Genomic DNA, 26,368 nt, shown 5'->3' with positions numbered 1-26,368 from the left:
GGGGTCCCACTTCACACTGTACATTATCATTTTATCAATAATATCATCTTAAATAACGAGATGAAAATGTTCCTGTCGATGATGCGGAGACATGTTTAAGAATTCATAATTATTCTATGAACGTTACGTAATAAACACTAACCAGCTTCAGAGTGTATACTAAATGTTTGACCCACATTTGATAATACTCTTGTGTTTTTATTCTTTTATTAGCCATGGCTCCTTCTTGGTCGAAAGCATCTTCTAATACAGTTATCATTTCTCTTTGTACCTTGTGGTTGTGAAAATATAATAGTTTGGACATACTGTCACATTATCAAACAATAAGCTCCTGAAGAATCTTTTTGTTGTTGTTGCAAAGCTGATTATCTGTTCATCCAGAGGCATATTTATGTCCGTTTGCTGTTTCAGGTCAGTGCTGTGTCCCCATCTGCTGCTCACACTCAGAACCACTCGGTCGTTGTTATACAACATACATTCCGTTGGACACACTTGGAAACGCTGCGTTTAATATTTCCTGTCATATGCTACGGTCACATGACTGTCATCAACAGTGCAGTTAAACATGGCGGTGGCTACGTCTGTTTTCCACAGAGTAAGAACCGGGTCGAAAATAGGCGCTCAGTATGACCAAGACGGCAACCTCATCCAGGTACAAAGTAGCTGCATCAGATTTCAACACTGCTGTGATGATGGGCTTGAGCTGTCACACTGCGGACGCATATCGATACAAGCTAACACTGAAGCTAACGGTGAAGCTAGTTTGTTAATGTTGAATTAATAACGTTTTGATGCATGCTAAACCATCCACGCAAGTAAATCCCAAAAAGTTTTTTTCTGTTGATTAATGAGCAAGAAACTGACCTCACAGCTGTTCCTTCAGTGGGCTGGTTTCAGTCACTGTGCGAAAGTACTGTTTATAAGACCGAGGAAACCTGCAGTCAGCTGAGACCGAAGAAGTCACCTGGACGGGTGACGAAACGTTTGTCCCAGTGAAAACGCTACGTCCAGACGAACAGAATCAACCTTCTGGGATTGAGTTAATAACGTTTAAAATCGTGCTAGTAGTAATTTTAGTAACAAAAAACGGAAGAGTAAATGTGAAGGTCTGAGAGCAGACGGATTAGGACCTCAGCCATGTGTGAGCTATGAAGTGTTTCTGGCCTGCAGGTGGAAACCCGGGAGGATGAAGAGCAGAGCGTGAAGCTGACAGAGATCCTGGAGCTCCTGCTGGCAGCTGGATACTTCCGAGCCCGGATTAAAGGATTGTCACCGTTTGATAAGGTATACGCTGGACTTCTGATTGCTCTTTTCTTCCTCTCTGCTCGTCTTCCATCCCAACTGGTTTTAGCAGATTAATACAACTTGTTCCTGCTGAAGGTGGAAACAAAAAAATGTTTCACTAATTGAGCTAAACACACATCCGAGTACAAGCTGACTATAAAGGCAGTGAGGAGGTGATGTGTGACCAAAAAGTAAACAAACTTCTCCACCAAGCACTTGCTGGCTACACGGACTGGTACTGATGTAGCATCATTCTACTCAGCTGAGCATTCAAAGTGCCTCCTGACAGCTGTCATTCACCCAGTCGGTTTATCTGAGCACTCTCTGACATTGACACACACTCTCTCTACACCCCCCCCCCATATCTTGGTTAAAGACACTTTAGCATGTGGGCTGCAGGCTTGATCAGCTCTACCACCACAGCTGGCTCCATGTGATATATGAAAGGAAGAGTAATCTGTGGGTAATAATCACTGGTGCATTGACCTGGTGGTAAAGAATGACTCTAAGCAGCCTGTTGAAAACCTTGACCCAAGATACAACCTCCCATGTAGAAAATATTTTTGTAAAATGTATTAAATTAATTTTCACCTCAGAATTCTACACGCCATATCCCATAACGACAAAGTAAATAAAGTTTTCTTGAAATTCTTGCAAATGTATTAAAGATAAATGAATAAATGACATGTAGATTATTATTTACAACTTTACCTTTGGAGAATTTAGATGACAGTCCATGATTTGGAAATTCACACACCTGTCTATATAAGGTCCCATAGTTGACAGTAGATGTCAGAGCACAAACCAATTTGAGCAGCATTCCACCAATCACACCTGTAGAGTGGCCAGGCACACGACAGCCCACCTGGTGTTTGCCAAAACACACCTCGCAGACCATGAGAAACAAAATGATCTGGTCTGATGAATCAAAGATTGAACTCTTTGGCCTGAATGCCAATCGTCATGCCAGATGGAAAACCTTATCACTTGGCCTGTACAGTCACAGGTCACCCACAAATCTGAAGGTTGGTAGTTCGATCCCTGTCTGCTCCAGTCTGCATGCCAAATATCTTTAGGCAATAAACTAACCTCAAATTGCTCTGTGATGTCAGAGTATGAATGTGTGTGAATGTTAGTTAGAAGCACGTATGTAGGAGAAGCATAGAAAAAAGTTCTGCTGTGAGTGAAGTTGCATAAAGCACTTGGAGTGCTCAGAGTAGAAAAGTGCTGTAGAAGAAGCCGTTCTTTTACAGTGAAATGTGTAATGCAGCATCACGCTGTGGGGAACTAGTTATCTTTCTAAGGGTATCTCCCTTAGAGCTACGGTGAGGAGAGGGGCTCATAGTTGAGCTGCTATGCTGCCCCTCGACACTGAGAGGAGCCAGTTGAGGTGGTTCGCGTATCTGACAAGGATGCCTCCTGGGTGAGATGTTCTGGGCTTGTCCTATCAGCAGCAGGCCTCGGTGTGCACCAAAGACATGCTGGAGAGATGATATTTCTTGGCTGGCCTGAAATGCAGCAGTGTTTCTGACTGGGCAGAGGGAGGTCTGGGGTTGCCTGCTTAGGCTACTGCCCCTGCAACCTGGCAACTGATGACTGGCACTTATATGAACACAGAAACATCAAGTCAGCAGAGATATGAATCATTCCTTTATGTCAGAACTGTTGGAGTAAAATCTGAATAAAAACATACTCCAGATATTTGAAAACTGTGTTTAGCATTAATCCCATCCTGTACTTGTTTAGATATTTGCTTAACAAGTTTAGGATCCCTGGTTGATTTCCGAGAGGAGAAACAAATCCCTTTGGGTTTGCAGCAAGGGCATCTGCTGAGCGACCTACTGTGGTGACGCCTTGTGAATGAAGGTCTCAGTAAAGCCATCATGTTTGATGATATCACCGGCAGCGGGAAAGCCACTTCTATTTATGTTCAGCATTTAGGTGTAGGTAGGCACTGCAGTATTCTCCTGAATGATGGGTGTCGCCATTCAGACAATACCAGCACATCAGCACTGATACAGGAAGAGAAGTCGAGTTGGAAGCAGAGAAACTACAGGTTTCTTTGGTTTGTTTTAGGGTTTTTCTCTCTGTTGGATTAGCTAGACCACCTCTACCGTGAACTGAAGTATTTATTGTTATTGTGCATTTAACTGAGAAAACCTCAGCTCACAGTTCTCCTCTACAGGTGGTTGGGGGTATGACCTGGTGCATCACCACCTGTAATTTTGACATAGACGTGGATCTTCTTTTCCAAGAAAACTCAACTATTGGGCAAAAAATGTGAGTGTTGGCTGATTTCTTTCCAAGTTTCTCTAGACTGGTCCAGATAAATCAATTTAAAGTGACACATCATACGAGCCACATTTGAATCCAGTTAAAAATGAATGATTTTGCTAACTTAGGAGCAGCTCAGATGGATAATGTCATCAGATATTTGGTTACATTTTTCCTTCCTTTTAAGTGTTTTTCTTTGTCTGGGTTTTGCAGTTTCACACTGGTTTCTTTCTAACAGTGGCAAGGGCTGTTTCGTTGCAGATCCTTGACAGAGAAAATTGTTTCTGTTTTACCAAAGATGAAGTGTCCTCATCGCCTGGAACCCCATCAGATCCAAGGGTTGGATTTTATCCACATTTTCCCGGTCATACAGGTACACGGAGAATTCAGCCAAACTAATCTCAGATGCATTAATGTGCTTAATGCATCTGAGGAAAGTGCTAATGAAAAGGTTAAGTGGTCTACTTAAAGTGTGCAGTGTTTCCCCTAGGCGGACCCTCACACACCCACATGCAGTGCTGACGTTTTCCTGTCATCACAGTTTCAGGGTTTCATACTTTACAGAATTCAAAACGCTGACATGATGTTTGTGATTTGTCTTTAAAGAACGTATTCATAGCCGCCTGGAAGCGTGTGAGTAACATTAGTATTAGCTAATGAGCTTTGACTGCTGCTGGCATCAGATCCAGTACAGCTAGCAGGTCCAGCTGGAGCATGGACATGGTCAGTCTGTATCTGCTGGTTCGTCCTTGTGTTTGATGAAGCTGTGTGTTGTTTTATGCCAGTGGCTGGTGAAGCGAGCCATAGAGACGCGGGAAGAGATGGGAGATTATGTGAGAGCCTACTCCATTTCTCAGTTCCAGAAGTCCCACAGCCTTCCAGAGGTAACAGACATTCAGCATGAAGACCAGGACGTAGCTTTACTGGACACATCTTTGTATACAAAGTTCATAAAATCACTTAAAGAATTTAGTTGTTAATGACCTCTGCTCAGTGCCATTATCCCCATACCGTACACACAGGCAACAGGTCTTACTACCGTCCCGTCAACCGTGCCATTGGCTCTTGCCGCCATCCTTCTCGCTCTCTTCTCCACCCTGCTTGCAGTCTCTTCGTCTCTCCTGTGCAGCTTCCATTTCTTTGGGTGGTCAAGTCCAGGTTTTTAATTCTAATGAGTATTTAGACATCTGCTTCATGCCTGTCTCCTTCACACACACATTCTCTCTTGTTTCTGCTCTCCAAAGCAAACCTCCCCCTTTCTACTCTTTCTCTCACCTGCTTCCTCTTTCTTGGGCTTATTCTCGTATTCAACAAACAAAAAATAATAAATGGCAGGTAGGCGTAACACTACAAAAGATTTTCCAGAGAAGCCCACCTGGAGTTCCTCTGGTTAATTACATCTTGACCTACGTTCAAGTGTGATTGTTTTAACTGGACTGAGTTTATGAAAACAGAAAGTAGTCATGATATATATGAAATACAAAGTCAGACAGAAAAATAAGGCAATAAAATATTGAGTAATCAAGATAAGAAGGAAGATCTATGGGCTTGTAGTGATGATTGTACACACTCTAACTGAAAGTAATGAGACACAAAGGCATTAACATGGTAAACATCACAAGAAGGCAAGAAAGTAACGTTGGGACTTCGTGTCTCATTGTAGGAATGGGGTTCAGTGTCAGAAGTCTAACACGTTATTCAAGTTTTAATGAGCGCTGTATCACAACCCTCGCAGTCATAGAAACGTGTTTAGTGTTGGTCGGCCACATGTCATTAAACGTCCTGTGTGTAAGAGGTGCTGTTCACTGTACTGTGACAGGATAAAGAGTTCGTCCAGAGGAAAGACAAAGCAGTGAGGGCAGTGCTGGACGTGTTGGTGAGTGACGACACCGATACAAACGATACACTAAAATGAAATGCACCTGCTTAATCAGCAAAGTCAAATCGTAGGTCTGTTGTTTAGATAACTGCCGGGCTTTTTTGAATGAGCCTCGTTCTTTTCTAGGAAGTGTACAAACCACAGAGGAAGTACAGGAGGCACAGGAATGCAGAGGAGCTGCTGGATGAGGAGTCCAGGGTCCACTCCACTCTGTTGGAATATGGAAGGTGAGCTTTCACATCCGGGATGTGCATCACTTTCCCTGTTAATCCATCTTTTGCCAAAGCGGCTGTAAGACGTCTGTCTCATTTATTTGTATTTCCGTGTAAATAGAAAGCGCTGAGTTATGTCAGATCTCTCTGTCATTTCTCTTTGGAGCCATTTGTAGATCAACATTTATTCTTATAAGGCTGTTGGTGCCCTCGTTATGTTGTTGCTTTTCTCTCTGCTGGGCTTTGTTCATATTTTCCGATGTTTATAGACCAAGCAGGATAGTAATAATAGGACTAAAATGTGCACTGGCTGCTCGCTTTATTGGACATATCTGTTAAACTGTTCTTTTTAAGTAAACACCACCCAATTACAACTTGAATGCATCTAAAACTGACCCAATCTCAGCAAAGGGCTTTTGCATCTCGCCTTCTGTTTATCTAAGAGCAGCGATGGAAAACTGATGGTACATCATCTCCTACGAGGCTGAGGGGCAGGACTGGCAGCCACCGATGTTTTTACATTTCATATAACATGGTGAAAGTTTCAGATGAGCTCAGCCATCTACCTGCTTAAATGTTGTGTTAGAAAGCAGCAGAAGAAAGGCAAGAGAACTACAATGTCTTATTTTAGAAGGATTGATTGTGATGAGGTTAAAAGTCACAAATCTGCAGAAGTTACATAATGTAAACATTCTTACACCGTTCAGTCTGTACCACGTAGATTTCAGGTAGCGCTCCACCAAGGTGCACCTAATAAGGTGGTCAGTAAATGCATAGGAATACAGAGGTTTTATGGCTGGATCAGTCGTTGGGCTGTTCCTTCTCTGGGCGCCACAAATTGACCTTCTGTGTCTAATTCCTCTCAGTGTGTCAGCGTAGATCTTAGTTTATAGGAAACGAGTCAAGAATTAAAAACCTGAGATTTAAACTTAGACAATGTTCAGTGTGTCATCTGATATATTGTTTTGTTTTTTTCATTCATCCATCCCTGTACTAGCCTCTGTACTAGAATGTCAGAGCTCTTGCTGTAAGTACTGTATAACTGTGTGAAGCTGGGGGGGGGGGGGCAGCATCTGCTTACAGCACCCTGTGTTGTGGTTCAACATGTTTGTCAGAGAATGCAAACAGTGCACACTTATTTTGGCATGATGGACTGTGGTGCTGCTTCACTGCACTCCTGCATTTTATTTTATGTTTTTTAGTTAAACAGACACTGCAGATCGAGGAACCATGTAGTTTGTCCACCTGATGGATTCATGCGCTTTCTTGTGCTGATACTTTTTTATCGCATGATGTAAATGAATTTTGGGGGTTTGGGGTAAAAAGAAGAGTAAACTTTATTCCAATCTGAAGTCATATCTCATACTCGTTGTTTGTTTTGTTTTTTCCAGGCGATATGGATTCAGCAAGCAGAGCAAACAAGACAAGGTAGGCGCCTGAAGGCCTGGACTGTAGCTGCTTCCACTGTGGGTAGAGCTGCAGGGAGGTTCGGCTGCTCTCTGGTCAGCAAGGATTTTGCTCCGTTCTTCATCTTCTCTTCTTTTTGCCCCTTTTCAGGTCGATGAGGGGAAGGTTTCACTGGCCGGTGGCTCTCAGGCAGCATCTCATGGGGTGGTTGACGTGTCAGAGGAAGAGGACCTGCAGGCAGTAGAGGAAGTGAGAACTTTATTTACTGAGCATTTTATACAGAAAGACAAATTAGGCACACGTTTACAGTAGAGGGCAAAAAATGATCCGCTAAGCCTTTCAGTTTAAACATTTAATTCACTTCAGTTTTATTTATGTGGCACAAAATCACAACAGTAAGTCACCTGAAGGTGCTTTATACTGTAAGAAAAAGACCCAAGGAAGTACTAGGCAACAGTGCCACAACTCAGAGTAAATACAGACTTAAAGTTCAGCTGTACACATTTGAACCACAATCAGCTCCCACAGAAACTCACAGAGATTCACAATGAATCATAACTTTTGTGTACTGTCAGGACTGTTAACAGTGAGCCAAGTTTAGTTTTAGCTGGAATGAAAAGCAGCTTGATAAGACAGTAACTGAGCTCGTCTACTGTTATTTGGGTTGAACTTTTGTCTCCTGTCTCGTGCTCTTGTTCTTGATTTTCCTGTTGTTCCTGGGCCTTAAAATAATGCTGTTTGGTGTGGGCTTTGCCATTTTAGAAGTACAACAAAAATCTATAGCTCACTAATGAATAGGAAAAACTCAAAGCCAGCGTGTGGAAGCTCTCAGGTTGTTGTGATCTGTGTCATCGGTCTGTTAAAAAGCCTGGAATAATAAAATAAGACCATATTGTGTTCAACAAATAAATGACATTTATTTTCTTCCTAGATGCGAATTAAAACGTTGATGACCAACATGGCTGCCATGGCAACAGAGGAGGTATGTAAATAAAACACACGGCACAGAGAAGCAGAACATTTCTGCATCCGGACAACCCAAACATATAAATGTATGTAAAGGAGCCAAATAGTGGCTGTTCTGATATTCAGCTGTCACTGAATAATCTTGTTGATTGCATGGAGTTTTCTTTGATTCCTGTTGCCTTTCCTCACCGCTGCACTGTGGTAGTGACTGAGCCTGTGTTTTCAGGGGAAGCTGACAGCAAGTGCAGTGGGTCAGCTCGTCGGGCTGCAGTCTGAAGAGATCAAACAGTTTGCTTCTGAGTACGCCGAGAAGGTAAGCAGCTCTACACTGTCTGGTCCAAGTTTAGACTGCAGTTGCTGTGTTAGTCAAAGAGAGGGTGATCTTATAGTACAGTTCTGTCCTAAACACCAGCTGTATATAAGATGCTGCTGTGTGTTGGCAGCTTTTTAAAGTGTTCATTCGGACTTTCTTCTTAATCAAACGCAGTGAAAAAATCACCAGTTAGCATGAATCCAAACCAGAATGTCACCTAATGGTAGACATCTTCATCTTTCTAAGAGCATTGCTTTGCTGACTGTTGTGTCCTCCTTGTGTCCCTGCAGCAGTTAGAGCTGTCCTCAGAGGAGCATGAGCATTATGGCCCACTGCAGCAGCACCACAGGGTGGTCGCCTCGCTCAACAAACAGATCCAGCAGAAGACTAAAGAGCTGGGGGAGGTGTGTAGGTCACTGTGGTTTAATGAATGTGCCGTCCTCAACTGTGTCTCGGTAACTGTGAAGCAAACTTTTGATCCTAATGTAGCAAAAGCATGAAGTGATTTGGTTGTGGCAGTCGTAATAGTGTCAGAGCTTTGACTGTATCTGTTTTGTGGCCACAGCTGCAAGCCAAGCATGCAGAGGTGAAGATGGGCTGTGATGAGGACAAGAGGAAACTAACGGAGGTGAGCTCAGGTCAAGGCTTACTTCACTGCCCAGTATGGATCTGATCCACTGGTTTGCCTCCAACCATGGTACAAATGCAAGTGCAGCCTCTTAATGATAGAAAAACACCTGGTCCTTCAAATGAACAACAACACCTGATATATTACACTGTGATTGTTTAACACACACACACACACACACACACACACACACACACAGTGTTTCAGAAAATGAGCTGGGACACAAAATCACCTTTGCATTTAAGAAGTGACCTATTTTGTTGTCACCACAGGACAGGGAATCAGAAATGTCAGAGGTCAAGTTTTCTGAAAGTCTTGCAAATGCGATGACTTGAGAACAAGGCGACGTAGGATTTTGATGGCACTGGTGTATGGGTGTACTGGTACCAGCTGCTGCTGCCAGTATTTATGGAGTTTGTCTGAGCTGGGTCCACTTCTGGGAATCTTTTTTTATTTTTTTGTAATAATAACACCATAACACTTTCCACTGAGGGGCAGCATTTTTGCTTTTTTAAGACCGTTGGTCTACATTCGATTAACAGCACCTGGATATTGGTACCAATGCCTGGGCCACACGTTTGCCTGACCTCTTTGGTCCATCTGAAGCTCTGGTCCAGATCTGGGAGGAGACTCCCTGGGATGCCATCCATCATCTCATCCTCTCATCATCAGGATGCGCCTTCTCTTCCACATGCATGTACATGTAGAGTTGTTCACATTGAAATAGAATTAGTCAAAACTGTTTGGCAAAGAACTGAGCTAAAACGTTCAGTGAAATGTCCAGTGTAATATGTTTTACATTTCAGGGAGCTATCAGCCATTCAGATGCTTTGATCAGTAGCTTTAATTTGCAGGCTACAAAGGTGTCAGAGACTTTGGGGGAAAGAGTTGGTGTGTTTGGAAGAAGTGGAGGAGCAGGCTGACAGGAGGTGAGTCAACAAAAACGGTCCTTCTGTTATCTGCTAACGTTTTATTCTCAAGAACTGCGAACTCAAAATATTCACACACATGTGCGTTGAAATGTTTTCTAATCTAAATCTTGAATATACATTTTTTATACACTTTTTTTTAACAATACATCAACCAGTTCCCCACCTAGTATATATTCTTGTTGGAGTAAAATTGAATGTACTGGTAGTTACACAGCACCTTTGTAATGTGGACACTGTCTGCTCCACATTAGAATAAAAAATAAAGGTAAAATGTGCTGTCAAACATAGATGGGCACCTACTGATGGGCTTGTTGCCATAATATGCCATTTTATGTTGTAACTTTACTGCACTCTGTGTGGTTTGATGACAGCATTTTGTGGGTTATTTTGTAAGTGATTTATTGCCAGCAACAGATTATCTGAGAGCTGCTAATTATGGATTTCATTTTCTGCCCAGAAAGAGCGTTCAATACATATTATCTTTAGAAGCCTGCATTTCCCAGAATCCCTTTCAGTAGAGATGGGAGGTACTCCTGTTTGGCTAGGGAAGGAAAAGTTCTGCAGGAAGCCAGCATGTATGTTGCTCTGATGTTGGTCAGTTTTTGTTGTACGGCCCTTTTTTGAAGGCGATTGTTTCTGTAACTGATGTTCGATCCATTTTCTTGGCTAAGTGGATTTGCCACATTTTGTATTGACAAACATAGTGTGTGATTGCTGTACTAAAATGGGCTCGACCCTTTAATCTGCAGAGCTGGTTTGAGCAGCTTCTTGTAGATCTCTACAGTGGTGTTGACAAAGTCTTTGCCCCCTTCCTGTGGTTTGGGGGGGGGGGTTGGGCCCGCTCGTCTTTGAATTGTTGTAATTCTGCCACATGCGAGGGTTTTGGAGCATGAACCGAAAGTGCAGCACCCGATTGAATCCTGACGATGAATAAATAAACACTTTAATAACACTATTTGTAAAAAAATCTATTGCGTAGATGGCTTACCAGCAGTTTTACTAATAATGCATGGATTGCACCGTTTTAAAATGCAGTAAATTGCCTGCTGTGAACCTCCTGTATTTTATTTTTTGGACTCTCCTTTCACGCTCTGCACTCTGATAAATCCAGGAAAAACTGACAGAAAGTATTTACTGAAAAATAATATAAAAAAACAATCATTTTTTCCTATTCCGTTTTTGCTATTCTGTTTTTATTGCTACACTTCGTTTGCATTGAAACTATCATCAAGGTTCTAAAATCAACTAACGATCGAAGAACCTTCAACGAACACGCCGTCAGCTCAGCCCAATGTCGTTTGTTTGGGTTTTTTTATTTATTTATTTATTTTTAGAACAAACAAGTAAAAGATGAATCACCTCTATCACAAAATGGTAAATGGTAAATGGCCTGCATTTGTATTGCGCTTTTCTAGTCCATAGGACCCCAAAGCGCTTTACACTACATTCAGTCATTCACCCATTCACACACACATTCACACACTGGCGATGGCAAGCTACATTGTAGCCACAGCTGCCCTGGGGCGCACTGACAGAGGCGAGGCTGCCGGACACAGGCGCCACCGGGCCCTCTGACCACCACCAAAATGATGTCTAATATCATTATAGCAGCACATGCTATAATATATGAAGACGTCTCCTCAGTGTTGAAAGTCCAGTGTAAACAACAGCAGTCACATCTTGTGGTGAAGAAGTTCTTTAAAATCAAATGACTGGCTGCCTGTTCAGCTGCAGCAGTGCAGCAGCAAATGTAACCCGTGATTCTGGGCCTACCCGACACTGGACTTTGCCCTCTGTGCATCTATGAAGCAGCTTTGAGTAATAATAGGTTTATTTCCTGTTAATAGACCTGCTCATTTGTACTTTTGCAGTCCATGTGGTGGGAAGCATCCGTGTGCTGCTCAGTAAGCAGTCTCATGGTTGTTCTTGTGTTGCCTGATGAGTCTGTTTGAATGTGTTATTAACTGGTTTACATTAGGGCTGCTCAATTAATCGAATTTTAATCACGATTACGATCTGGGCTTTCAACGATCATTAAAAATGACTGAGCCGATTATTATTTTGCGTAACTATTTTTAAATCCCTGTAGAACCTGAACCGTGTAAGCTAGCGCAATAATTTGTTTTGCATATGAAACCGGAGGAGTTGTACTTACATCTGATGCCATCAGCTTGTCCTCGGTCACGGTTTCGTTCCACATATAGCTTTGCAAAAATTGCATAAAAAGCGCTTGCAGGAACAAAAACATAATATTCCAGAAACACGCTTTGCCGTTCCTATCAGCTGTTCGTAACACTTCCCACAGTGAAATGATGCACATGCTGTTTTCTTTGCAAATTTACATCATAGGATTGTTTTTTGTTTTTCCTGCAGTATATAAAAATTGCTGTATCTCCAAAATAAAACTATGAAGACACTCAAAATAAATTTCCTGTGGTGGGAAACTATTTTTTGCAACTTTATTGTATTTAAAGTTTTGAGGGATAAACCTCTTAAACTTCTCCAAGTAGAAATACATGTAAACAAAACAAAAGCGATTTTCAATTTTTTTTGTAGTTTATTGCACTTTTTTGCAATTTATGTAATTACTATGGACTTAATGCATACATATTATTAAAATATGGGCTATAACAGTTGTATTGATGTATAGCAACTTGAAATGCTCCCACAAATGGCACTACAGCATGTACAAAAAATAAATAAAAATAATATAAGCTCTGGTGGACTTGGTTCTATAGTAGGTCTTAAAGGGTTAAATAAATATCGTCAAATAATCGTGATCTCAATTTCAGTGAAAATAATCGTGATTATCATTTTTGCCATAATCGAGCAGCCCTAGTTTACATTACTAACTAACACATGCTGCTGTCTTCTCTGTTAGCACACCACAAACACAGACACCCCATGTCCAGTATGTACTCCCTGCTGCTCCATTTGTATGAAGAATAAACTATTCCTTCTCCAGACTCTGATCAGAATTAAGTCCATATTGTTTCTGCCTCAACCAGCTTATATTTAATGCTAGAGTTTGAATCGACTGTGGAAGTTTTAGTGACAATTGTACTAAAACACATGAGGTTACTGGCAGTGACAAAATGTGTCTCCTTTCATGAGTCGGTGACTTTCTGATCAAATGTTTCTTTGTTGAACAGGCTGCTCGATAAGCTGAGGGCTCTGGTGACGATGAACGAGAACCTGAAGCAGCAGGAGCAGGAGTTCCGCACACACTGCAGAGTGAGCATCGATGCAATCACTGTCACTGTGTATCCTGCTGATGGTCACTAGCACCATTTCTTCCTCTTAATGCCTGAGCTCTGTATGCAGGAAGAGATGGCTCGTCTGCAGAGGAACATTCAGGAGCTAAAGTCTGCATCAGGACAGGATACAGAGGAAGAGAAGGTACATATCATACGCTGGCTGTCGTCTCTTACAGTATAAAGTCATTGTTGCTGTTCCTAGATTGTGAGTAGGTGAAAGTTAACTTGAGCTTTCCACTCAGATTTGATTTACAGCACTTTCTCTTTCCTTAGGAGAGGGACCAGCTGATTGACAAACAGTACAACACAGGGAGAGAGAAGCTACAGAAGATCCGCCTGCTCATGGTAACTACTTCTTAAACCACCCTAACAACTGTAAGTCGAACAGGTGGTCGGGTCTCCCGCGCCCCAATCCTGGGTTTCAGCACCGCTGTAAACGATGCGCGACAGACCCGACCACGTGTTTGCAATTTTTGTACACCTCTTTATTGCGGCTGTCGACTAACACACACAGCTGCAGCGGTTGCGCATGTTATTATCCTGCATGCCGCGAATTTCTTTGTACTACCGTAAAAGTGATTCCGATGTTAAACATTAGGTCCACGTTACTTTCCTGCCAGGTAACCTGCGCCCCACCTGTCAGAACTCTGCGCCCCCACACTTTGAGAACCAGTGATCTAAACTAACACAAACCTCCTGGTAAAGAGTAAATCAGTTTGCTAACCAGTTATTAAACCATGGACTCTTTTTAGTCTTTGGTACACTTCTATATTGTTCTTTCTTTGTGAGTTATGTTTGCTGATTTTTGGTTTGTGTTTTGTTGGTTTGGGAGAAGACTCAGTTTTGAGGGGATAACCGAGGCAGAAAAGCTGATTAAAATCTCTCACATTACAAAACTCGCTATTGCTCTCGCTCTCTTTCACCGCTGTCACTCCCAAATCTTTCCCCTCTTCCTAAGCAGCCAAATTCCATGTGTTGCCACATCATATTTTGATTGGTTGACAGTGGTGCATTTTTCTACCAGTAGGAAAGGGGTGTTGTCCCCCATGTCTGTGACACTATATATTGTAACCCTACAATAATAATGAGTATATCCCAACAATCAAATGACCCCCTTGAGCAAGCACTTGGGTAGTTACCTACACAAGTCCCTGAGTCAAACCTATCTCTTCATGATACTCTGCAGTTGAGTAAAAAGGATGTTTTTTATGATGAAAAGTAAATTGGCCCCAGGACCGGGACGGGGAACTCCGAGAAGCTGTTTCTTTATCTCCTGTACCTCCACCAAGGACGTCATGTTTTTGGTAGTGTCTGCATGCGTCTGTGTAATCAGTCTGTTTGTAAACACGCTAGCTCAAAAAGGTTTGAATGAATTCTGATAAAACTTGGTAAGGCTTTCTAAGTAGCTGCTATTTTGCCCCTCTGGTGTTTCTGGGCCCCACTTATCTATTGCCCATTCATCTTAGCCGCTATAACACCTGACAGGAGCTTCCATGTTGTGCTGAAACCAGTCCTTTCTGGGGGGGGATCCTTGGGGATCAGGACTGTCCTGCCTTCAGTTAGCCATTCTCAGTGTGTCTCATCTATTAGCAGCTTTGTTGGGGCTGTTGCTTGAGAATACACCTTGGATGGTTCACTGGAGAACATCTGGTTTATCTCCCTGGCTTCTATCTCTGTGGTCTCTTCGACGGCAAGCCAAGGCTGTGAGTCTTTGCTTGGCTGTTTCCAAGGCCTCGGGAATGGACAGCTTGCTGTACTTGTTTTCACACCTTTGTGCAGCTCCAATAGTTGACTGATTTCCATCTGTGCTGCCTTGATCTTGGCCTCTAATCTCTTTCTCCGTGGAGGGTACTGCTCCTTGTGGCTGTTCATCTTAGAGCCGATCGCCTCAGTTATCACTGCTGCCATGGTGTCAGGTTTGTTTCAGTGATCGTCACATCAAGGATTGTCCATAATCCTTCATTCACATCTTCTGGTAGACCTCCAGAGTGTATGTCACGTAGTCTTGGTATTTGGCTATGGATGGTCCAGGTTTCCAGCTTAGTTATGATCCTCTTTTTTTTAGGTCCGCTTCTCTTGCACTCAATGTCTTCAATGCACTAGTTGTTCTTAGTGCTTGGTACCTAATCTCAGAGGGTGGGGATGATGATATCTCCCCCCTCACCTGAGGTACTGGCTCCTACTTGCAGCAAGAATTGTGTTGGACCTCATCTCTAGTTGTGATTGCAGATGCTTATTCCAGATGTTGGAACCCTGACCAACAGGCAAAAACATGGCTGTGCCATGGGCTCCCCGGTGTCACCTATTGTAGCCAACCTTTCCATGGAGGAAGTAGAGAGAAAGACTCTTGGCTCTTTTAAAGGGAGAGTACCCAGCCACTGGTACAGATATGTAGACGACACCTGGGTCAAAATCAAAACCCACGAAGTAGAATCCCTCACTGCTCACATCAATGCTGTGGATAAAAACACCAAGTTCACCAGGGAAGGCACAAAGGATGACTGTTTGCTATTCCTGGACTGTGCTGTGCACATTGAGGAGAATGGAAACGTCAACACTGAAGTTTACCAGAAGCCCACACACATGGACCAGTACCACCTCTTTGACTGCCTGAAGGGACAAAGAAGGAACACACACATGTCAGGGAAGCGCTTAAAACATGTGATTATCTTAATTGGCCTTTTATCAAGTCAGCAAAGAGGCACAGAAAAGACGATCAGACACCAGCGAGGGAGGAAAAGAAAGACAAACGCAACAACATTGTCATCCCCTATGTAGCCGGTGTTCAGACCCAGCAACACGCTCAGACAAAAACTGGTTCACCCGAAAAACAAAACACCAAAACACAGACTTAACAATGTGGTGTTTGCTGTACAGTGCAGCGAGGAATGCCCAGACCTCTACATTGGAGAGACCAAACAGCCACTTCACAAGCGCATGGCACAACACAGAAGAGCCACCTCCACAGGACAAGACTCAGCAGTCCATCTGCATCTTAAGGATAAAGGACACTCTTTCGAGGATGCCAATGTTCACATTTTGGACAGAGAGGACAGATGGTTTGAAAGAGGAGTGAAAGAAGCATCTATGTCCACTGTGGGCGACCATCTTTGAACAGAGGGCGGGGCTTATGACACCAACTGTCTGCCATCTATAATCCAGTTTTGAGATCCCTTCACAGACACCTTAACGCCCACTCACATCCTGGGCCATCTGACCTCAGGAAATCACATGAATCACATGATAAGGTGGGGCCAGGTTTCCCAATGAGCTCACCTGAAACCCTGGCTGATTGTGAACCACACCCGCTTTCACACCTTGGCTCATGTGATTAGGTAGAGGATCATTAGGAGGTCATTTTGTCCCTCTCGGGGGGGACACTTCCACAGAGCTTAAATCTGGGACTCTCCACCATTTGACCCTGGAACAGAAGAATCTTCTCGGATGAGAGGTGAAACGTCTTCAAGCAACTTAAAGAAGTCCAGACGCTTTTCGTTCCAAGCTCCTTAGAACCCTGACCTAGTAGTTGTTTACTTTTAGTCTAGATTTTGGGTGTCAGAAAATCCATAGGTGCTACATGCTCTTCATGTAACCCCTTCCACAAGAATTACTTGCATATTAATATACCACCAGCTCCCTATTCTCATCCCTTGTGCCTTCTTGCTCCATTAGCCCACTTCTCAATACTGGTTCCTCAATAACGGACACATACCTTGTTAATCCGGGCAACAGCTGAGTCTGTAAGGCTTCACTCATATATTTTTCGCGCAAACTTGAAGGTAGGCTGGGATGGCATGTGGGGCATTCTCCCAAACTTTTCCCACAAAGTTAGGAGAATGAAATTATCCAAAAAGTCTCCTTTCACTGGAGCTAAGGGTATGTGCTCAACTCCTGAAAAATAACCCCACGTCATAATCCCCCATTCCACCAAACTTTACACTTGGCAACCCCCAAACCTAGACAAGAGCTCCATGGAATGGGTTTCCATGACCAAGCAGCTGCATCCGAGGCTTTGTATTGCACTTGATGTAAGGCTTGGATGCAGCTGCTCGACTGTGGAAACCCATTCCACGAAGCTCTTGACTTTTACATGGCCTACCACTTCCTGGCTGCGTTGCTGTCCTTCCCAGTGGCTTCATATTTGTTATAAACCAACAATAGTTGACCGTGGAATATTTATTAGTAAGGAAACATCACGACTGGACTTGTTGCACAGGTGGCATCCTATCATAGTACTACGCTGGAATTCACAAATGTTTTTAGAAGCAGGGGAGACTTCAAGTTACAGATGGACAAACTGGCGATCACTAACCAACCGCATTTAGTGGTGGACAAAAAGTCTTGTTTAGTGATCGATGTAGCAAGCCCAAGTGATAACTACATCAGGAACGTATTCACTCATTCATATATGTATATATCGCTTCACTCTTCACAGGCTCGCAGGAACCGAGAGATTGCCATCTTGCAGAGGAAGATTGATGAGGTGCCAAGCCGAGCTGAGCTGACACAGTATCAGAAGAGGTTCATTGAACTCTACAGTCAAGGTAATTTCCTCCTGTTCATCTGCTTTGACCAGTGTTGTTGCTGTGTGCAGGTCACAAATGAACCCCATAAAAATCAGGAGTTATAAAGAAATGCTTGTTCTTTTTGTGCCTTTCAGTTTCTGCTACTCACAAAGAGACTAAGCAATTCTTCACTCTGTATAATACACTGGATGATAAGAAAGTCTATCTTGAGAAGGAGGTAAGTAACCACAGCAGACCCCTGTCAGCAGGGTGCGCAATGATTGCCAGTAAAATTTCTGATAGCATTTGGCTTTTGTTTCACTTGAGACATGTGACTGATTAAACACCTTGGTAAGTGTCACAAATAGACTCGTACTTAATGCTATTCATAACAAAATTTTAATTTCTGTAGGTGAACCTCTTGAATTCTATTCATGACAACTTCCAACAGTAAGTATAATTCTGCTCATTTGTCACGTCTAACACTGATGTTGTTCCAGTGAATAGTTTTCTATCAGTACGTTTCTTAGCTCATTGCAGTGAAACAGTGCTAACGTCCTCTACTCTTGTTCAGAGCCATGTCGTCTTCAGCTGCCAAAGAGCAGTTCCTCAAACAGATGGAGCAGATAGTCGAGGGAATCAAACAGAATCGCATCAAGGTACAAGTCTTTCTGTAAAAGGGGAATTCTGCTGCTCTTCTCTTTATAAACGTGCGTTATAGGGATGGAACCAAATTACAGATTTAGTGGTCAGTATCAGGAACACACAAAAATGTTTTTGGATAATGCTGACTACAGATAAGATAATGAGCTCAGGGTATATGGACCCGCATGTCACAGCCTAATGATGCAAAGTTTGTCCTGTTTCGAGACAGACTCCCGCAGTACTGGTACGGCATGTGTTTCTCTGCTTTTTCAGATGGAGAAAAAGAAGCAGGAGAACAAGATGAGGCGAGATCAGCTGAATGATGAGTACCTGGAGCTCCTTGACAAGCAGAGGCTGTATTTCAAAACTGTCAAGGACTTTAAAGAGGTAAGAAAAGCATGTGCTTAAGTGCTGCTGGCTGTTTCTGAGAGGGCATTTACAGTTAGAGCATACCATTACAATGAAAGATGAATGCTATTCAGTAAGGTATAGTGAGCTATTATTCTTAGGGATAAAGATGGGTTTCACAAAACATAACACCTAATCGTGTTGGAAGATACAAACTGTAGCCTTCAGAATGGCTGTGAAGCAAAAAAATCAAAAGTGTCACAACCAACGACTGCCGTGTTAGACAGCGTTAGTGATAAATGGATGTGCCTACAAAAGTGAACAGTTAGTGTTTGTTGACAAATGTTTCATAGTTTGGTGTTTTATTGAAAAATGACCTCAGAATGATGTGAGGTCATTCGCAGTCATGCCCGAGTTTCTCCCAATCTCAGTTTGGAAAGCTACATTCAACAGAAAGTTATTCACTCAGTCATCTTCTCTCAAATTAACCCACTCATTATTTTATCGATTGTCCTGATTTAAGACATAGAAGCATTTAAAATAAGTCCCTGAACATCCTCTCTCCTGACCACCTCTAGATCTTTCAGCTTACAGGGTTGAAATACAAAACAAAAATTCTTAGCAGATTTCTATCTGAATGTGCTGTAACGATACAACATTTAAATATAAGAAAGAAATTAGAATTACTATCATTTTCTTCTGCCATGTGCTAACACAATCCAGAGAAGCTACCGAAACTTTACTATAAAACAGGTCAATAATTCAATTTAATTTTTATAGAATATATTGTCACATCTGAACAAGTCGCCTCAAAGCGCTTTATATTGTAAGGTAAAGACAACATTACTGTTACTAATTGAAGAAAACAGGTTCAGAGTTATCGCTCTAAGTGCTAATGACTTTGTGAATTTCCATTCATCCATCTTCTTCTGCTGCCTGGCCGTGGGCGCAGCAGACCTCCCCCTCCTCAGCCTCCTCCTCCAGCTCGGCCAGCCGAGAGAGATAATCCAGCGTCTAAAATCCTTACCCTGTCTCTAAGGGAGAGGCCAGCCAACTTTCAGAGAAAGCTCATTTACACCACTTCATCCATGATCTTGTTCTTTCAGGGTGAGGGTGGGGACGTAGATTGACCGGTAAATCGAAAGTTTGGCTTTTTCGCTCAGTTTTCTCTTCACCGTGACTGACAGGTTACCGCTTATTGACCTGTCTGTTGATCTCCCACTCCCCCCTCCCCTCACTTGTGAATAAGACCCCTAGATACTTCCCATTCCCGTCCCTGACCCAGAATGGGCACTCCACCCTTTTCAGAGTGAGGACCTGAGGTCCATCTTGTTCTTTCCATTCAGCTGAGTCCTGTGGACTTGCTTTTTACTGTGTGCAGGTATTTGGTGGTTGGAGCCTCTTTGTGGCTCCCATTTGCCCGTGGGATTACCAAGTACTTGTCTGCAATCCCCTCAGTTCTGACTACTAAGTAGTAGTTACCATCCAACTACACTTCTCCAGCCTGAAAGACATTCCAGTGCCGTTGGTGTAGATCAGTAAATCGATGTCTTGTCCTGGCATACAGCTTGATGTCATCCATGTAGAGGAGGTGGTTGGCATTGGTCCATTCCAGTCCAGGGGTTCAGGACTATGCAGAACAGCAGTGGGAACAGAGCATTTCCTTGGTAAATCCTGCTCTTGATAGTGACTCATCCTATTGGCTTGAAGCTGGCCTGTAGTGATGTTCGCCACATCACCATGGAGTTCCTAACGGAGGCTCTTAGGGTCCTGTTGATCTTTTGTAGTTCTAGGCATTCATGGATCCATGTGTGCGGCACTGAGTCATAGGCTTAGCCCACAGGTAGGTCTGGTCTTGCACTGTTGAGTGACTCTTCTGTCCACCAGTTGGTGGTGCTTCGCCCCTCCGGTGGTGCTCCTGCTAATTCCTTTCTGTGGCTCCACTCATGTATCGAGCCATAAGCCTGTTCACCTTAGCCACTATGATGCCTGACGGGAGCCTCAATGTGGTAGTGAGAAAACATATTTGGTAGTTGGATGGGACCAGTCTCCTCTGGGGATCCATGGGACTCGGGAATGTCCGGCCTTCAGTTAGCTGTTCTTTGTGTGTCGCATCCATTAGCAGCTGGTTCATTTGTGGTGCGAGACAGTAGGCATGAATCATGACAGGGTATACCTCAGATGGTTTAGTAGAGCACAGCTGGTTTATTCTCCTGCCTTCTGTCTCTCTGGTAACAAGCTATACCTCTTCAACTCAGGCTGTGAGTCTGTCCTTGGCAGTCCTGCCATGGAGTAGATCAGCTGATTAGTCAGCTGTTTGGTGGGCTTCTGCACTTAAACCAGCGCCATCCTCAGCCTTCTCTTTAGCTTAAACCAGGAAAGAATGAAAAAAGCAGTCTGATAATTCAAGAAAACAGAAAAAATATTCACTGCAAATTATGCAAATCGATCACAAGACAATGTGAAACAAATGTGCACACCACCATTTAGAAAACAGTGTGTCATAATATATTAAAACAAATTAACCAAATAAATTACATGACTTGTGTGCTGTATAGTTTGCAGTCAATAAAGCAACACTTTTGTTTCAGCAAACACAGTTAAATATGAAAAAGTGGGAGTGTAAATCTTACCCATGTTCTATTCAAACATGCAAATATAACTGAAATAACAAGAGAAAAGAAGAAAAAACTTCAAGTTTTCATGTGTCTCTATAGCTACAATGTGCATGCTGAAAAAGGAGTAGAATGAAGTTTTAATATGAATGTTAAATATAGATAATGTCATCAGATTACTTGTTTTATGCCTCCCAGTGTTTGAATTGGGTGTCTGCGGTTGTAGCTTTCCAAACACAGAGTTGAAGAGTGCCATCTAGTGGACAAACTGTGCAGTGCCATCAAATAACATTGTTAAAAGGTGTTTCTCCCAGGTCTCGTTTTTGTGTGTGTTGTTGGTGGTGGTGGTTTTTTTATGTGTATATATATCTTTGTTTTTTCCTGTGTATTTCCCATAATAACTGTCGATACCTATAGATCATAGCTAACATCAGCCAATATCAACCCACTCTAATAAAAAAAATGCTTTAATCAACAAGATTTGCAGATTTGATTTGAGCTGTCTTTTTGATTAAAGAGTCGCCTCAGAATTAAAAATGCTTTGCAGTAAATCACAGGTCACGATTGAGTGGATTGAGATTAGGCTTTATACTGAAAAATGATCATTGCATCCTAGTTTCTACTATAGGTCTGCCTTAAATAAAGGCTTGTTACTTTCTGCTGTTGAGGTCCATAATCTGTATTTCAGGAAATGTGCTATAATAATTTTCAACAATGACCCTCTGAGTGTAATGATCATGTAACAATAATAACTTTTTTCCCCACTAGGAGTGTCGGAAGAATGAGATGCTGCTGTCTAAACTGAGAGCTAAAGGAGCCTCTTAGCTCCGACCCTTCTGTTGGTGTGTCTCATTCTAAGTAATAAATATGATGCAAACCAGTTACTAATCGAATTACTTGGATGACTTTCATATAAAATCCTGGACATGAACTGTGTTCTTCACATGTGCCAGATGCAGCAGACTGGACGACGTAAATGCAAATCATTGTTTTAATCACACCTTCTGTAACATCATAGTGTCACTAATTAAGACCACGATCAGCCAGTTCTACCTAATGTTTTACATTTCATGGTGAACATAACAATAAAAAACTTAACCAGAGCTCCACAACAGTCTTGCAAGTCATGACATTGTGTTTAATAATACTGGGCAACTTTTACTAACTCCCCGCACTGCACTGACTGTGAACTATACGTACGTCTTTATGATGATCATGAGTTCAGGCTGCAACAGTGAAGAGAATCCCATAACCTGTAATAATGATGGTTTTGTGTTGGAGAGTTTCCTGGTGTATTTACATGCCTCTGAAGATTGTCTTCCATGTACCATCCAATCACCATGGATGCAGTATTTAATGAATAAAGAATTGCTTATACAAACAGCAAACTCTGTGGTCTGTCTCATCTCAGATAGGATAACTAGTGCTGGGTATCGTTACTGATTTCTATAACTGATTCAATTCCAATTCACAAGGTCCTGATTCGATTCAATTCGATTCAGTTTTGCCTCAGACAGTCAGAAATGTAATTCTGATCATTTATCAGTACTGACACTTGTGAGACTTCATTAGAGGTGTAAGCGTCGCAGCCTTTGTGTCAAAGTAACTGATGATAAAACAGAAAAACATTAAGGAGATTTTCCTGGTCTGGCTTTTTATAGCAGATAACCTTAATCTCCTGAGACCCGAACTCTTCCACGGCATGCATTTTTAATTTCTCTTTGATATCTGGGCTGATTGGGACCTGATGAGTGTAAAAACAAAGAATTAGCAGATTTTTTTTTTTTTACCTATTTTTTGTTTCTAAGAAAAATGAGAGCCACATATGAGGATATTCATTTAAAATTTCATTAGAACTGTAGCATTATAATGTCTTCGTAAGTGGATATCAGGCCCTTGTAGAGCAAAATTGAGTATTTTGGTCTAAATAACCCAAAATGTGATGTCCACATACAGTGGGGCAAAAAAGTATTTAGTCAGCCACCGATTGTGCAAGTTCCCCCACTTAAAATGATGACAGAGGTCAGTAATTTGCACCAGAGGTACACTTCAACTGTGAGAGACAGAATGTGAAAAAAAAATCCATGAATCCACATGGTAGGATTTGTAAAGAATTTATTGGTAAATCAGGGTGGAAAATAAGTATTTGGTCACCTCAAACAAGGAAAATCTCTGGCTCTCACAGACCTGTAACGTCTTCTGTAAGAAGCTTTTCTGTCCCCCACTCGTTACCTGTATGAATGGCACCTGTTTGAACTCATCATCTGTATAAAAGACACCTGTCCACAGCCTCAAACAGTCAGACTCCAAACTCCGCCATGGCCAAGACCAAAGAGCTTTCGAAGGACACCAGGAAAAGTATTGTAGACCTGCACCAGACTGGGAAGAGTGAATCTACAATAGGCAAGCAGCTTGGTGTGAAAAAATCAACTGTGGGAGCAATCATCAGAAAATGGAAGACATACAAGACCACTGATAATCTCCCTCGATCTGGGGCTCCACGCAAGATCTCATCCCGTGGGGTCAAAATGATCATGAGAACGGTGAGCAAAGATCCCAGAACCACACGGGGGGACCTGGTGAATGACCTGCAGAGAGCTGGGACCAAAGTAACAAAGGTCACCATCAGTAACACACTACAACGGCAGGGAATCAAATCCCGCAGTGCCAGACGTGTTCCGCTGCTGAAGCCAGTGCATGTCCAGGCCCGTCTGAAGTTTGCCAGAGAGCACATGGATGATACAGCAGAGGATTGGGAGAATGTCATGTGGTCAGATGAAACCAAAGTAGAACTTTTTGGTATAAACTCAACTCGTCGTGTTTGGAGGAAGAAGAATACTGAGTTGCATCCCAAGAACACCATACCTACTGTGAAGCATGGGGGTGGAAACATCATGCTATGGGGCTGTTTTTCTGCCAAGGGGACAGGACGACTGATCCGTGTTAAGGACAGAATGAATGGGGCCATGTATCGTGAGATTTTGAGCCAAAACCTCCTTCCATCAGTGAGAACTTTGAAGATGAAACGAGGCTGGGTCTTCCAACATGACAATGATCCAAAACACACCGCCCGGGCAACAAAGGAGTGGCTCCGTAAGAAGCATTTGAAAGTCCTGGAGTGGCCTAGCCAGTCTCCAGACCTCAACCCCATAGAAAATCTGTGGCGGGAGTTGAAAGTCCGTGTTGCTCGGCGACAGCCCCAAAACATCACTGCTCTCGAGAAGATCTGCATGGAGGAATGGGCCAAAATACCAGCTACTGTGTGTGCAAACCTGGTAAAGACCTATAGTAAACGTTTGACCTCTGTTATTGCCAACAAAGGTTATGTTACAAAGTATTGAGTTGTATTTTTGTTATTGACCAAATACTTATTTTCCACCCTGATTTACCAATAAATTCTTTACAAATCCTACCATGTGGATTCATGGATTTTTTTTTCACATTCTGTCTCTCACAGTTGAAGTGTACCTCTGGTGCAAATTACTGACCTCTGTCATCATTTTAGGTGGGGGAACTTGCACAATCGGTGGCTGACTAAATACTTTTTTGCCCCACTGTATGTGGACGCCAGGTCCTAGGAGGTTAAAAATATTCTGCAGTAGAACAAAAACTGAAGAAAACCATGAATCAACATCTGAACATTACCTGATGCTGCTGAAGCAGAGCAAAGTTACAGAGGTTTTTACATAAGCTGGAGAGGAAATGGCATGTCACAAATTTAGAGGATCATCATTTAGCCTGGAGAAATAGTTTGCTGCTTTATAAGAAAGCCCTCCGCAAAGCCAGAACATCTTACTACTCATCACTGATTGAAGAAAATAAGAACAACCCCAGGTTTCTCTTCAGCTCTGTAGCCAGGCTGACAAACAGTCAGAGCTCTGTTGAGCCAACCATCCCTTTAATGTTAACTAGTAATGACTTCATGAACTTCTTCACAAATAACATTTTTATCATTAGAGAAAAAATTACCAGTAATCATCCCACAGATGTAATATTATCTACAGCTACTCTTAGTACCATTGATGTTAAGTTAGACTCTTTTTCTCCAACTGATCTTTCTGAGTTAACTTCAATAATTACTTCCTCCAAACCATCAACGTGTCTTTTAGACCCCATTCCTACAAAACTGCTCAAAGAAGTCCTGCCATTAATTAATGCTTCAATCTCTAATGATCGGCTATGTACCACAGGCCTTCAAGCTGGCTGTAGTTAAACCTTTACTCAAAAAGCATCTCTAGACCCAGCAGTCTTAGCTAATTATAGGCCAATCTCCAACCTTCCTTTCATATCAAACATCCTTGAAAGAGCAGTTGTCAAACAGCTAACAGATCATCTGCAGAGGAATGGTTTATTTGAAGAGTTTCAGTCAGGTTTCAGAGCTCATCACAGCACAGAAACAGCTTTAGTGAAGGTTACAAATGATCTTCTTATGGCCTCTGACAGTGGACTCATCTCTGTGCTTGTCCTGCTAGACCTCAGTGCAGCGTTCGATACTGTCGACCATAATATCCTATTAGAGTGATTAGAACATGCTGTAGGTGTTACAGGTACTGCGCTGCAGTGGTTTGTATCATATCTATCTAATAGACTCCAGTTTGTGCATGTAAATGGAGAGTCCTCTTCACACACTGAGGTTAATTATGGAGTTCCACAGGGTTCAGTGCTAGGACCAATTCTGTTTACATTATACATGCTTCCCTTAGGCAGCATCATTAGAAGACATAACATACATTTACACTGCTGTGCAGATGACACCCAGCTCTATCTGTCCATGAAGCCAGATAACACATACCAATGAGTTAAACTGCAGGAATGTCTTAAAGACATAAAGACCTGGATGGCCGCTAACTTTCTGCTTCTTAATTCAGATAAAACTGAGGTTATTGTACTCGGCCCTGAAAAGCTTAGAAATATGGTATCTAAGCAGATTCTTACTCTGGATGGCATTACCTTGGCCTCCAGTAACGCTGTGAGGAACCTTGGAGTCATTTTTGACCAGGACATGTCCTTCAACGCACATATTAAACAAATATGTAAGACTGCGTTCTTCCATTTGCGCAACATCTCTAAAGTTAGAAATATCCTGTCTCAGAGTGACGCTGA

At 42.4% G+C, this 26,368-nt stretch overlaps 1 protein-coding gene across 1 annotated transcript; it reads left to right on the top strand.

Moving 5' to 3' along the window:
- The first annotated feature begins 427 nt into the window (after positions 1–427).
- Positions 428–22,653, top strand: ccdc93 (CCC complex scaffolding subunit CCDC93). Its single transcript, XM_026144228.1, is given in 25 exon segments — positions 428–652; positions 1,171–1,284; positions 3,470–3,564; positions 3,820–3,931; positions 4,344–4,442; positions 5,378–5,434; positions 5,564–5,664; positions 6,647–6,676; positions 7,041–7,077; positions 7,207–7,305; positions 7,988–8,038; positions 8,249–8,335; positions 8,626–8,739; positions 8,901–8,963; positions 9,818–9,841; positions 9,843–9,892; positions 13,048–13,129; positions 13,220–13,294; positions 13,426–13,497; positions 17,588–17,696; positions 17,813–17,895; positions 18,070–18,107; positions 18,232–18,316; positions 18,576–18,689; positions 22,034–22,653. Coding segments are annotated over 25 exon segments (1,935 nt in total). The 5' UTR covers positions 428–565; the 3' UTR covers positions 22,091–22,653.
- Positions 22,654–26,368: the final 3,715 nt, after the last annotated feature.

The sequence above is a fragment of the Astatotilapia calliptera genome, chromosome 16, assembly GCF_900246225.1.
Source record: "Astatotilapia calliptera chromosome 16, fAstCal1.2, whole genome shotgun sequence".
Lineage (NCBI taxonomy): Eukaryota > Metazoa > Chordata > Actinopteri > Cichliformes > Cichlidae > Astatotilapia > Astatotilapia calliptera.
The sequence above is the reverse complement of the archived record's forward strand: the minus strand, read 5'-3'. Positions and strand labels throughout refer to the sequence as shown.